Source organism: Saccostrea echinata, unplaced genomic scaffold (genome assembly GCF_033153115.1).
Source record: "Saccostrea echinata isolate AGI-Se365-2 ecotype Australia unplaced genomic scaffold, CSIRO_AGI_Sech_v1 ptg000003l, whole genome shotgun sequence".
NCBI lineage: Eukaryota > Metazoa > Mollusca > Bivalvia > Ostreida > Ostreidae > Saccostrea > Saccostrea echinata.
The window spans coordinates 13,934,933-13,950,778 of NW_026889752.1; the positions used below are offsets into that span (position 1 = coordinate 13,934,933).

General features: G+C 34.4%; 1 protein-coding gene across 3 annotated transcripts in view; it reads right to left on the minus strand.

The window, feature by feature from the left end:
* The window catches only part of LOC133178604 (glutamate [NMDA] receptor subunit 1-like), a 106,564-nt gene that overhangs the window by 79,494 nt on the left and 11,224 nt on the right, over positions 1-15,846 (minus strand). For all 3 annotated transcript variants that reach the window (XM_061313337.1, XM_061313336.1, XM_061313338.1), the window contains exons 6-9: positions 15,076-15,256; positions 5,509-5,665; positions 3,613-3,711; positions 3,155-3,266 (exon numbers count right to left, since the gene is read on the minus strand). In XM_061313337.1, the coding sequence (XP_061169321.1) occupies positions 3,155-3,266; positions 3,613-3,711; positions 5,509-5,665; positions 15,076-15,256 (549 nt within the window). The remainder of the gene's footprint in view (positions 1-3,154; positions 3,267-3,612; positions 3,712-5,508; positions 5,666-15,075; positions 15,257-15,846) is intronic.

Here is a 15,846-nt window from a genome sequence, read left to right on the forward strand (position 1 = left end):
CAAACCTTCCCCTACCTTCACTGAAAATCTTGACTCAATATCTGAAGTCGTTTCGGAGGAGTTTCCAGGACAAGCCGACCCTCTGAAAATCAGAAAATCCTAAATATCTCGAGATGGAAAGTGACGTCATCAACGAAAAAAATTTCCAATAAGGTTCAGATCAATACCTATCAGATCTGAAAGTTTCATGAAAATCGGCCAAGACGTTACCGAGAACTTGCGTGCACAAAATCGGTAAGAATAATAATAATAATAATAATAATAGGGAAAAAGAAACCGAACGAAAACAAGAAGGTCTTCCGTTGGAGACGGAAGACCTTAATAAGAAACAGTAGAATCACTATAAGGTCTTCCGTGAAGACGGAAGACCTTAATAATAATAATAATAAGAAACAGAGTAAAAACAATATGTTCCCAAACTTCGTTTGGGGAACATAATAATAATAATAATAAGAAACAGAGTAAAAACAATATGTTCCCAAACTTCGTTTGGGGAACATAATAATGAGAAAAAAAAAATAAAATATTTTACAAAGGTATATGGATGTATTGCATAAATACGCCCTTTTTTAAAATTGTAATGCAATAACATATTTATCAGTCAGTTTCATTTTTTATGATGATTTATTGAGCAGACTTCTACATGTTTCCCGGCCGTGATTATACTTGGACAAGATGATACAAAGAGGCATTCATATCATTTGTTATATATTAAGTTTTCACAACTTCATATTTAGGTAATATGCTGTCATAGATTTTATTAAACAGACAAATTAGAGAGAGAGAGAGAGAGAGATTTGGTTTTACCCCCCTTTCTCAAATGTTTGTACCTATATCAAATAAAATTTCTTAATTATTTTCTAAATATACCAGTCAATGAAAAAACTATTTTTATTACCAAACCTATTTGTGTTACAGTCATAATCGGTTTTTTTATTTTCCTGCTTCAAGTTCACACGAAGTCCACGTGCTTGACCTGTCAATCAAAATCATTCGACACTGTGCAGGTGTGAAAGTCTCGTCACACCGAAGGCAAAGCGTTAAGTATCTCCAAGAAGTTTTAACATTTTTTCTTATCATTTCTAGATCTGATTCCAACACTTCTAAAAAAAAAAAAATAATAATAAATGAATAAAATACATTGGGAATAAAAACTTGGAATGATTAAGCCGCTTGAATTTGAAACCTACTCCCTGCCAATTTAAAATATCACCGCCGGCACATGTATATTTTGAACTACTATTGTTTAATGACTTTGTTTACATGCATTGTTTTGAGACTGAAATTTTTGTGCTACAAAACACATTAACTTCTATTTAAATGTTAATTAAAATACAGGGCTCGACATTAACGCTTGTCCGCTTGTCTGGTACCAGTGAAAAAAAATTACGGACAAGTGAATATTGCTGGGCACTTGTCCGATTGGACAAGTGCATTTTAATGTAAAGGAGTCTCTAAATAATTTAAAAAAAACGACTGTTGAAAGTTAATCGGTAGTTTCAAGACGGAAGCTGTACATAAAAACCGGACTTCGATCCCGATAGGGATCGCTATTAATGAGTTCAAATTTGATCGGGATCCAAGTTCACTAATTGCATACTACTGAAAAGGCATGGAACTTATGAACTTTACGAAGTTTGGTTCACTTGTGGACATTTATGTTGTTGTCAGACCAGAAAGACTAGATAAAATTTCATTTTATGTGTTTGTTGTATTTATCAATAACATCACGAATCAATCAAGCACATGTCATGTGTAATGGACTTTATTTTAGTTTTCCAGTTGACAGTATTAGATATTTATTAAAAATTTTTCGGACAAGTGAAGTTGAAGTTCGGACAAGTAAATGTCTTGGTCACTTGTCCGCATGGACAAGTAGGAAAAGATGTTAATGTCGAGCCCTGAAATATACTGGAACTACTACCTAAGTAACAGATTTACGGGAAAGGGGGGGGGGCTCTTAATTATATCCAATGACAAATATATAAAGTTATGGTGAAAAATATCATCACTGGAGAATCACTTTGGTTATGTTAATGATTATCATGTTATAAAGGCATTTCTCTCTCTCTAATTAAAGACTTTATATTTGTAAAGTAGAAAAAAATTCTATAACGTATTAAATTTTAAACAAATATTTTTTTTTTCAAACCACACTATCAATTTAATTCCCTCTAAAGATATTTTAATTTAACTGGATAGCTGCAGTACTGTTTTTAATCCTCAGAATTAGTTCTAACATGTATTTCTGTACTATTTAAAAAAAAAATATGTTAGAAATAAATATTTTCGTATTTCTGCTGAAGTTGGTAAATTAATTGACTTCGGTTATTATCTATCCATTAACGATTTGTCGTCTTTAACACAACAACAAAATGTTGCAGTGCTTGAAGCATCTGTATATTGCCGGTATTTAAATTTGATTTTTCAGCATCGTTCTACATAGGTACATACATGTACTTATAAAAACATTTATTTTCCAGATAAATTTAATAAATAACCTAACAGCTAAGTTAGAATAATAAAAATAAATATTGTGGATAATTTTTTGTTTAAACACGATATGTTAATTATTAAATTTGTAAATCCTTACTTAAAAAAAGATAAGTCCATTCACTTCGGAGTTCCGAATGACAATAAAGACTGAACGATAAGTGAACGCTGAACGCAAAGTGAACGAACGAAGAGCGAACGCTGAACGCTTCGTGAACGGTGAACGCGAGCGCACGGTGAACGCTGAACGCAACACTGTGAACGGAGAGCGAATGGTGAACGCACAGTGAACGAACGGTGAACGCACGCTGAACGAACGGTGAACGAACGGTGAGCGAACGGAAAAATGGGAAAGTAGAACGTTTCAGGGACTGTAGCACAAAAAGACAGTCTAAAGTCATTCGCTAGATCTTCACCTTAAAATGAAGTAAATGAGGAAAACAAACTAGAACTGTCCAAAATGGACAAATACCCCCCACTGGGTTTTCAAGAGGAGGTGCCATATAAAACAATGAAAATAATTCTAAGATTTTTCTCAATCTCAGCAGACAGCTCACAAAAGATTTGCGAAGAGATTTAAATGTTGCTGGTCCTGAAGACTGTCCTTAAGTTGGGAACATTCCTTGAGTTCACTTGTTATTAATTTGCATGTATGGCTTACCTGTTGTTTCATTTACCAGGGGACATAACCTCTCATTCTTGTCCCAGTTACACGAGTCACTCTCGGTCATCTTTCTTGTGTATACAAATGGCACAGATTCCAAAGTCACAATCTATCACGAAATTTTACATCACAAATTTAGAAAACACATCTTTTAAAAAATTTGTTCATATAAGTCTTGGGACTCATTTTTTTAAAAATAAATAATCATTTTGAAAGACAAGGTTGATATAATTCACAATAGGTAGAGTTTTGCCATTAGTCACCGCAGTAACTCAGAGGAAATAAATATTAAATATTATATAAGAGAAAATAAATATTAAATATTATATAAGAGGAAATAAATATTAAATATTATATAAGAGGAAATAAATATTATATATTATATAAGAGGAAATAAATATTAAATATTATATAAGAGGAAATAAATATTAAATATAACAATTAAGACTTAATACCTTTAATTCTGTAGAGATGTTAATTCCACTTGGCCTGGTTGTCTTCTTGCCTGGCCAAACTATTTTGGACTCATTAATTCCCAGAACATTACTAATGACCTGTAAACTATACTTATTATAACATGTATCATGCACTCCAAGGCATGCAACATTAATTTTTTGCATTGCAATACATGTGTCATAATTCACTATTCACACACACTAAATTCACTAATAATTTTCATCAGAAATAAAATTCACATCAATGATAGAGATATTTTAGGATGATCCTTATTGTTAGATGTATATGTATAAGATAATATTTACATTCAGTGTAATTTTCTTTATGAAATCCATTGGAAATCTACAACAATGAACCCCCTATAACACAAATCGCAGGTAGGTTAAGGCTTCCCGTAGAATATGATAGTGCACTCTGTGCCTTCACATCTCTGAACTACCAATATATGACGTCATAATGGAGAATGACGTCAGGTCACTGCAAACTTGAGGTGTTATGACGGGGAGAGTGTCATGAACTTTACACTTTATTTCAAACTGCATGTAAAATGCTAGATAGCTATTGCAAAATTCACGGGTCGTTAAAGGTTTTTTAAGTCTTATATGTCCGAATATTTTAAAAATGCACCGCTTACCTACCCTTGATTGAAATTCATCATGTTCAAAATGCTTATGAAAAATATACTTTTGAAATGTACTCTGTTTTATACCCGTGGTTGGAGGTAGAATTTATTTTGTGTGTATAAAAGAGTCTGGCGCAGGTGATTAATGAGGATTAATCTGAGAATTTTTGAGGAGATCTGAAAGAAGAGGTTGTTCTCTATCTGAATCTTGCTTGGGAAAAATGTGTGTTGGCTTTGTTTTAATACAGATTACGATATTGTGTGGAAAATACCCTCAAATTTGTAGGTAAGTTGAATTTCTTAGGAAATATTTTGTACCCAAATAATACTATAACTTTTCCCAAGCACATTTCGGATACACAAGGATACGATGAATTTATTTATGTAACAAAATGTTAATAATTATTGTGTTAATCAGCTGCGCCGAAGCGATTTATATGAAACACTTCAAAAAATTATAAATGACTGTCACGTGATCAACAAAGTCATGTGATATCATAACAAATATGCTAATATATAGCCGAGGAAACCCTTTATATAAATTGGAAGTACTAAAGTTCAATACTTATAAATTAAAACCAAAACCGACCTCGCAATGATATATTATGTTTTGAGCGCATTTTAAAGCTTCGGGAAGCCTTAACATAGCTGCGATGAAACCTTGTCGCAGTGCAGTAGAAATACACAATAAGAACTACATACACTTTAAATACACTAGGAACACCAAAAAGGCAAAATATATATTGTTTAGACTCAATTTAATTAAGAACAAATGCCCTATTAAATTGTTGTAAAAATAGAATAATTCTACATTAAGAATTAATTTGTCTTTTTTTTCCCCCTCACTATATTCATTTGCTTTATTTAACTTTTCATGTCATAAAGGCTCCTACGTCTTTTTAACACACCAGTTGTGAAAGGCGATAAATCATAATTAAACTGAATGGAATTAATATTTAAGAAGAGAGAAAATTAGAGAATGCAAATATAAAAATTGATTTCTTATTTCTGTATGTTGTTGGTCGTATAACAGGACCTGTCTGGGCCGACAAATGAACATACTGCGCAAATGCGTGGTATTCAATTTGTCGGCACAGTCAGTGCTGTTATATGACCAATGACATCTAAAAATAAGAATTCAATGCTGAAATGAAATTGATGGGTGAGAATTAGTTTTTCAATAAGATCTTGAAATTATGTATCTTGATATTTTCTACTGAAAATGACTGAAAATTGAAGGGGGACATTTATGAAAAGCTTGTACTGTCAAGACCTTTGGATTTCCATAGAAGCCAATATTTTCAATGCTAGGCTTTCCATTTTTCAGCTGAACATTCTGAAAATAGTAGACAGGATTCAGGCGATCTCCTGATGAATCAAATGCAATCTGTCCAGTCTTGCCTTTTTCCAACTTGGCATCCAAGAGAGCCCTGAAAAAAAGTTTTATTCCATACTTTGGTAAACATGGTACAGTATCACAGATTGCTGAAATCATACAAACAGAAGAACAAAGGTTTTCAATGGTATGAGGAATGATGCCTGAACACAATAGGCTTGAATTTCATTATTTTGGTAGAATATGCCTACTGCTCATTATAATTGTGATACTATGTTCATGAGTAAAGAAGGTGGAATGCTTTTATTCAGTACTAACCTACTAAGTCGCACCCTAGGACCTGAATCCTGGTAAATGGCTGACTACTCATTGTTATCATGCAAAAATGCAAAAAGTTTCAAAGTAAATGTTCATGGGTTAAAGATTTTCAAAGCTTCAAAATTCTTTCCAAAATATGATAAATTCATCCCCACCTTAGAACCTGAAACCCTAATCCAGGTGCCCTAAATTTCCCTTTTGTAGAGGTAATATAGCTGCTAGCTCATAATTGTCACATATTTAGTTTACCTGTCAGATATTCAAGAATATATATTTTTTATAATATAATTATGATAATGAAAATGAATTTTCAATGCTTAATCCACTGTTGAGCCTATCCTGGGCCCAAAGTGCCATGATTACAAAAGTTTGGTAGAAGGTTATAGTAGCTCGATCATCAATATCATGCAATAAGATTGCATGCTAGAAGTTCAGGAGTATAAAAAAATATTTTCAAAGATATAATCAATACATGTATATTTTCAATATAATCTAAAATTTATAACCCCAGCCTTGAAACTGATCCTAGGACCGATTTAGTAATATTGGTATAGGATAACCTGTTCCTGATTATCATGTGAACAGTTTGCCTGGTAGATGACTCAGTGGCAGTGTGCAGAAAATGATTTTTGTAGATTACATGAATTTTGAAGACTTTGAACCCCCAACCCCTCAGGTCCTTTGAGATTGGGACCGTGACATTAAAATCTTTTATTCCACTTTATCCATAGATGCTATAAAACAACAATGGTTCTGACAGCCATTTTAAAAAGCCACTTGAAATATTCAAAAGTTAAAGACAAACAAGCCAATTTAAAGAACTGTGGTCCCCTGCTTTCAATCTCTTTGTGGTTGGGATGCAATTAATTAATGACAATTTGTAACTGTCTTGTCTGTGAATTGTTTTGTCTGTCCATACATGTACAAAAAAGATTCTTTGAATTCATAATTACAAAAGTTGCAGCCAAGATTAAAGTTTCTAAAAACTGCATCAAATTATGTCTTCACTATCAGAGTCATGAGGTCAAATATCATAGGTCTTTTCACATGTGAAAAAATATGAAAGCCCTGTTTCTTCTAACTGAAAGAAAAGTTACAACCAAAATTTTAGATAAGTAGGTAAAATGTCTAGGTCAAGGTCATAAATTCAAAAACGATATTTCTTTCTGAAAGATGTTGCCACAGGTAATGTACATGTAAAATATGAAAGTCCTATTTTCTCTCATTCAAAAGTTATGTAACAAGAAAGGAGAAAATGTATGGCTGGACAAGGAATCGAACCCGGGACCCCTGCATCACTAGTCAGGTGCTCTACTGATTGAGCTACCCAGGCCGATATCCATGACCCAATTCAGTTCATTCCTCCCTCCTTAAATTGTCTTTGCCCTTGACGACACAACCCAAGTTCTTATTTGCCCCTGGCAGGGCTTTCACCTGCAAGTCCAGGGGTGGTCAACAGCACCAAAGGCCTATATCCACTGTCCAAACCATTACAGTTATTACCAATGTTAAAAATTTTGAAAAGAACTGTAGGTTAAACTCTCAGGTTGTCACAACATCTAAAATTCATACATTGGGAAAAATCTTAAAACAGGTAAACACATACAATGTTTGAAAGGTTCATCACTTATATCAATATGGTCAATTACATATATCGGTTTTCTATCGAATCCTTCTAACTATTATTATGTCCAATTGGATTGTAAAATTAGTTATATGTATTTTTTTTTCCTCAACAATAACACAGATATTTACTTGTATATAAGATAGAAACCAGATGATCAAATAAACCATCTCAAGCATCTATATAAGCACATGTAACCAAATTTTGTCTGAACTCCACCTTTAAAATGTAAATGATGATTAATGCAATTAAAAAGTGTGTATAATGAGCATTGATTTTTAATATATAATGTCCTGTGAAAAACAAACAAAGAAAACATTTCTTTCCTGAACATTAAACAAAGAATTTACAAGAAGAAAACATTTTAAAATTTACTGTAATCTAAAATAATCACAAGTAATCATGATTACATGATGAAAAAGTAATCAGCTGTAATTGATTACTTTTACAAGAGGCCCAAGGGCCTTAACGGTCACCTGAGTATAATACAACAACTTAGAGGATCAGAGGATCCATAGAGTATAAAATGAACTGAAAGGTGAAGCTTTAATTGTTGCCCAAAAGCAAAAAAAAAAAAAAAACCAGAAGTCTCTGATGAGACTGTAGCTCTACTGGTCTGTACGTATAACAAAGGAAAAGTAGCAGTTTGATTTGAAACTTTGCAACAAGAAACAATAAATAGAATTATGTATCTTAATGTAGTCTACTTCTGTGCCAAATTAAATTGAAATCAAATGAAAACTGTAGGAGGAGTAGCATTTTGAAAGTATTTCACAGAAATTTCTATTTTTAGTAACCATGACAACACCATTCACTGAAATCAAAAACCGAAATACATATTATGTATCTTAGTGTATTCTTATTGTGTGCCAAATTAGACTGTAATCAGACCAAAACTGTAGGAGGAGTAATGTTTTAAAGGAATTTCACAGGAAATTCTATTTTTAGTAACCATGGAAATACCGTTCATCGAAATCAAAAACCGATGCACTGAATTATGTATATTAGTGTAGTCTACTACTGTGCCAAGTTATACTGAAATCAGACCAAAACTGTAGGAGGAGTAGCGTTTTATAGGAATTTCACAGAAATTTTTATTTTTAGTAACCATGACAACACCGTTCATCGAAATCAAAAACCGATGCATTAAATTATGAATCTTAGTGTAGTCTACTTGTGTGCCAAGTTATATTGAAATCAGACCAAAACTGTAGGAGGAGTAGCGTTTTAAAGGAATTTCACAGAAATTTCTATTTTTAGTAACCATGGCAACACCGTTCATCGAAATCAAAAACAGATGCACTAAATTATGTATCTTAGTGTAGTCTACTTCTGTGCCAAGTTATACTGAAATCAGACCAAAACTCTAGGAGGAGTAGCATTTTATAGGAATTTCACAGAAATTTCTATTTTTAGTAACCATGGCAACACCATTCATCGAAATCAAAAACCGATGCATTAAATTATGTATCTTAGTGTAGTCTATTTGTGTGCCAAGTTATACTGAAATCAGACCAAAACTCTAGGAGGAGTAGCGTTTTAAAGGAATTTCACAGAAATTTCTATTTTTAGTAACCATGGCAACACCGTTCATCGAAATCAAAAACCGATGCACTAAATTATGCATCTTAGTGTAGTCTACTTGTGTGCCAAGTTATATTGAAATCAGACCAAAACTGTACGAGGAGTAGCGTTTTGAAAAATTGTTTACAGACAGACGGACAGACAGACAGACAGACAGACAGACAGACGGATGGACGGACGACGGACACCTTACTATCGCATAAGCTCTTCTGGTCTCTGACCAGTAGAGCTAACCAGAAGTCTCTGATGAGACTGTAGCTCTACTGGTCTGTTTGTATAACAAAAGAAAAGTAGCACTTGGATTTGAAACATTGCAACATGCAACAATAAATAGAATTATGTATCTTAATGTAGTCTACTTTTGTGACAAGTTATATTGAAATCAAATGAAAACTAGGAGTAGTAGCGTTTTGAAAGTATTTCACAGAAATTTCTATTTTTAGTAACCATGACAACACCATTCACCCAAATAAAAAAAAACAGAAATACATATTATGTATTGTAGTGTATTCTAACTGTGTGCCAAATTAGATTGAAATCAGACCAAAATTGTAGGAGGAGTAACGTTTTAAAGGAATTTCACAGAAATTTCTATTTTTAGTAACCATGGCAACACCGTCCATCGAAATCAAAAACCGATGCACTAAATTATGTATCTTAGTGTAGTCTACTTGTGTGCCAAGTTATATTGAAATCGGACCAAAACTGTAGGAGGAGTAGTGTTTTAAAGGAATTTCACAGAAATTTCTATTTTTAGTAACCATGGCAACACCGTCCATCGAAATCAAAAACCGATGCAATAAATTATGTATCTTAGTGTAGTCTACTTGTGTGCCAAGTTATATTGAAATTGGACCAAAACTGTAGGAGGAGTAGCGTTTTAAAGGAATTTCACAGAAATTTCTATTTTTAGTAACCAAGGCAACACCGTCCATCGAAATCAAAAACAGATGCACTAAATTATGTATCTTAGTGTAGTCTACTTGTGTGCCAAGTTATATTGAAATCGGACCAAAACTGTAGGAGGAGTAGTGTTTTAAAGGAATTTCACAGAAATTTCTATTTTTAGTAACCATGGCAACACCGTCCATCGAAATCAAAAACCGATGCACTAAATTATGTATCTTAGTGTAGTCTACTTGTGTGCCAAGTTATATTGAAATCGGACCAAAACTGTAGGAGGAGTAGCGTTTTAAAGGAATTTCACAGAAATTTCTATTTTTAGTAACCATGGCAACACCGTCCATCGAAATCAAAAACCGATGCACTAAATTATGTATCTTAGTGTAGTTTACTTGTGTGCCAAGTTATATTGAAATCGGACCAAAACTGTAGGAGGAGTAGCGTTTTGAAAAATTGTTTACAGACAGACGGACAGACAGACAGACAGACGGACGGACGACGGACACCTTACTATCGCATAAGCTCTTCTGGTCTCTGACCAGTAGAGCTAAAAAACAGGGTGATCAGGATCAACAAAATAAGTAGTCTAGTGTTCATTAACAGTACATAAATTAGGTTCTAATCTGTTCCCAATTTATCACTCTCACCAGACAGTATATAAACAAATTTATAATCAGTGCTTCTATACTCTTTTAATTCCTTGTTGAAATCTCTTACATTGGCCTCTCTTGGTCTTTGATGAACATTCAATAAGACAAGTTATTTTTGTCTCATTTTTATTTCTCTATTACTTACAAGTCTACCTGATCATTAAAACTATGAAAGTACTTTTTGTATTATACAATAACAAGAGGCCCAAGGACCTTAACGGTCACCTGAGTATAATACAACAATTTAGAAGTTAAATACACTGACAGATGAAACTTTGTTGCCCTAAGGCAAGAGAAGAAGGAAGATCAGGATCAACAAAATAATTAGTCTACTCATAAATTAAGTTCTAATCTGTCCCCCACTTAACACTATCACCATGCAGACTATTAACAAACTATTAGTGCTTCTGTACTATTTTTATTTAGACCTCTAGCATTGACCTCTCTTATGGTCTTTTGAAGAACTTTTAATAAGATAAGTTATTTTTGTCTCATTTTTATTTATCTATTACTTACAGGTCTACCTGATTATTAAAACTAAGAAAGTACTTTTTGAATTATACAATAAACATTCTTGCATAATTATCTTATTCTATTAACCTTTCAAATACATTATTTACAGTGATTAATTATCAAAGGTGAATGGAAAAGGGGAATAACTTCTCTCAGTAAAATACAAATTAATAGCCCTGCCCAGGACCAGAATGCTTAGACAAATGGTCCAGATGATCAAATCTGGTAGAAATACGCTTACTTATATCATTTAAACTTTTACTCAGTTTGCTTCCGATATCCCAGAAGCAGAGAGGAATTTCACAGGTACAATGCATTTTCACTACAGATTCAACAAAGCCTTACCCTAACACCAGAACCAAAGACCAAGGGTCAAGAAATTTACAAATTTGGAAGAGTTACCCTTATCATCCTATCTATGGTCTTCAAAGAATTAACACTTTTCCACTATATCATCAAAAGTCACCCCACCCCACCCCCCCCCCCACCCCCATTATGCCAGAACCCCTGACCCTAGGACCTCAAGATTTAAAAATTCTGTTTGAAGCTCCCATTTTCATCATAGCTAAGCAATTTATTTATCAGCTCAACACTATGGAGCATACAGGATTAATTAATGATTAATTAATAGAATCAATGCTTTTTTTCACTATATAATCAATAGAGCCCCCCCCCCCCCCTTCCTCAAGAACCCCAAAAACTGAGGCCATATATTTAAAAATTTTGGAAGAGGCATCCTTGCCTACCATAATCATGCTCTTAGTTTGTTTAAATAATCTCCAGTAGCAGAGAGGAAGATTTTCAAAGAATCAATGCATTTTCACTATATAATCAATAGAGCCCCACCCTAACACCAGAACCCCTGACCCTGGGGCCATGAAATTCACAATATTTGAAAAGGCACTTTTGCTCATCATAACTATGTACTTAGTTACTTTATTTAATACCCAGGAGCAGAAAAAGATTTTCAAAGAATTAATGCATTTTCACTATATAATCAATAGAGCCCCACCCATACACCAGAACCCCTGACCCAGGGGCCATGGCTTTCACAATTCTGGAAGAGGCCCACCTCCTCATCATAACTATGTACTTAGTTTATCACCTTAATGCCCAGGAGCAGAGGAGAACATTTTCAAAGAATTAATGCATTTTCACTATAAAGTCAATAGAGCCCCACCCTAACACCAGAACCCCTGATCATGGGGTCATGAAATTTACAATTTTGGAAGAGGTACTCTTGCTCATCATAACTATGTATTAAGTTACTTTATTAAATATCCAGGAGCAGAGAAGAAGATTTTCAAAGAATTAATGCATTTTCACTATATAATCAATAGAGCCCCGCCCTTACACCAGAACTCCTGACCCTTGGGCCATGAATTTCACAATTTTGGAAGAGGCACTCTTGCTCATCATAACTATGTACTTAGTTACTTTATTTAATACCCAGGAGCAGAGAAGAAGATTTTCAAAGAATTAATGCATTTTCACTATATAATCAATAGAGCCCTGTCTTAACACCAGAACCCCTGACCCTGGGGCCATGAATTTCACAATTTTTGAAGAGGCTCTCTTGCTCTTCAAAACTTTGTACTTAGTTACTTTATTTAATACCCAGGAGCAGAGAAGAAGATTTTCAAAGAAATAATGCACTTTCACTATACGATCTATATAGCCCCACCCTGGGGCCAGAACCCCTGACCCTGGGGCCATGAATTTCACAATTTTGGTAGAGGGCTCAATGCTTATTACAATGATGCCAACAGTTTGACTGCTTGATGTCCAGGAGTAAAGATTGCATTATTTTTGGTGGTTTTAGCCCCACCCCTCAGGCCACAGGGGGGCAGGGACCATGAAATTCACAATTTTTGTTCACCTTCACCCATAGATGCTATATGCCAAATTTGGTTGAAATTGGTTAAGCGGTTTCAGAGAAGAAGCTAAAAATGTTCAAATGTTCACGCACGACGCACGCTGACGGACGAGAACGGATAGCAATAGGTCACCTGAGTCACTCAGGTGACCTAATAATTCTTGCATAATTCTCTTATTCTATTAACCTTTCAAGTACATTATTTACAGTGATTAATTATCACAAGTAAATGGCAAAGGGGAATAACTCCTCTCCTCTCGGTAGAATACAAATACAAATAGAGCCCTGGCCTGGACCAGAACACTTGACCAAATGGTTCTGATGTTCAAAAATCTGGTAAAAATACCCTTCCTTATTAAAACTTTTACTCTTTTTGCCTCTGATATGCCCAGGTGCAGAGAAGATTTTTAAAGCATTAATGCATTTTCACTATATAATAAATAGAGCCCTGCCCTAACATCAGAACCTCTGATCCAGGGGTCATGAAATTCACAATTTTGGAAAAGGCATCCTTGCTTATCATAACCATGTATTTTCAAAGAAAAAATCCACTTTCACTATATGATCTATATAGCCCCACCCTAGCACCAGAACCCCTGACCCTGGGGCTATGAATTTCACAATTTTGGTAGAGTCACTCTTGCTTATCATGACTATGTATTCAATTTGTTTCAATAATACCCAGGAGTAGAGAAGAAGATTTTCAAAGAAATAATGCACTTTCACTATATGATCTATATAGCCCCACCCTAGCACCAGAACCCCTGACCCTGGGGTCATGAATTTCACAATTTTGATAGAGTCACCCTTGCTTATCATAACTATGTATTCAATTTGTTTCAATAATACCCAGGAGTGGAGAAGAAGATTTTCAAAGAAGTAATGCACTTTCACTATATGATCTATATAGCCCCGCCCTAGCACCAGAGCCCCTGACCCTGGGGCCATAAATTTCACAATTTTGGTAGAGGGCTCAATGCTTATTACAATCATGCCAACAGTTTGACTGCTTGATGTCCAGGAGTAAAGAAGATTTTTAAAGATTGCATTAATTTTGATGGTTTTGGCCCCACCCCTCAGGCCCCAGGGGGGCTGGGGCCACAAATTTCACAATTTTTGTTCCCCTTCACCCATAGATGCTATATGCCAAAATTGGTTGAAATTGGTTTGCTGGTACCAGAGAAGCTGAAAATGTTCAAAAGTTTACGACCGACGGACGACGACAGACGAAAAGAGATAGCAATAGGTCACCTGAGTGACTCAGGTGACATAAAAATCCAAATTGTAATTGTAATTTAATTGATAACTTTTGAAAGTCATTGACCCCATTCCTGGATATCAAGGGTAAAATGTTATAAAGATATGTGATTGGTAGTTCCAAATCACTTCACCATACTCATGGCATTCGAGATACCAGTGTTTGAGATACTGAAGTTCAACCACAGTAGTAATTCATTGAATATCATGGTTTTTTTTTCTTTATCTCAAAAATCTTGATGTGAGCCCATTGCTGAGGTGTATGAGTGAGAAAGAAATGAACAACAACACTGCATAATAGGTTGATTATATTCGCTTTAATAGAAAAACCAAGATGTTAAGCAGTAGCAAGGAGATGACATAACAACTTAGATGGTGCTACATATGTAATGAAAATAATAAAAATTATTTTTTGAAAAAGGCAATTATTTTCTCTGGTTAGTAAATCTTTGCTAGAAAAACAGGTCAAACTTCAAGCTCAAAGTCATGGGGCCAAAAATCATAATATATTTAGAAAGTTCTTGTCACAAGTAATGTACATGTGAAATATGAAAGCCCTATCTTTTCTCATTCAAAAGTTTTGATCAAGGTTAAATTTTTTTCTACCAAATGAATGCACAAGCCAACTAAAATTGAAATATCTAATCCACATTTTGATGCAAGTGAATTAAAGGTACCCTAAGCATGTATTCATCAATACTTACTGATTTCAGTATCTTCAAGGAATCTAAGCTGTAAATCCATACAATTAATTTAAAATCAGTTATTTAGCAACTTACTTCAGAATGGTATTCCCTGCACGCCACGTGGAGGATGTTGTGTTACAGCTATTAGGGGTGTCTGTTATCTCCTTTAGTGTTCCATTAACAAGGTCTTTGACAGTCTGCACAATAAGACTGACACAATCCTCTAAGTGAGCCTTTTCATTATTTCCATGGGATAACTTCAGGCCCAGGGTACCTACATGTAAGAGAGTTAAGGCTAGCTTTAGGCATTTCTATGCAAATGAACTAATTAAACAAACCTGAATCTACACTACCTGAGAATGCTTCCATATTTCTTTGACCCCAGGGGTCATGATTTTAACAATTTAGAATCTACACTACCCAAGGATGCTTCCACATAAGTTTCAGCTTTTCTGGCCCAATGGTTCTTGAGAAGATTTATAAAGATATTTTCTACATATTTCAATGTAAAACTTGGTTTTACTATTGTGGCCAAGCCCTTCCCCCGGGGGTCATGAATTTAACAATTTAGAATCTACACTACCCCAGCATGCTTCCACATAAGTTTCAGCTTTTCTGGCCAAGTGGTTCTTGAGAAGAAGACTTTAAAAGATTTTTTTCTTAGTATTTCAATGTAAAACTTGGTTTTACTATTGTGCCCCGCCCTTCCCCCGGGGGTCATGATTTTAACAATTTAAAATCTACACTACCCCAGGATGCTTCCACATAAGTTTCAGCTTTTCTGGCTGATTCTTGAGAAGAAGATTTTTAAAGATTTTTTCTATACATGTATATTTCAATGTAAAACTTGGATTCCCTATTGTG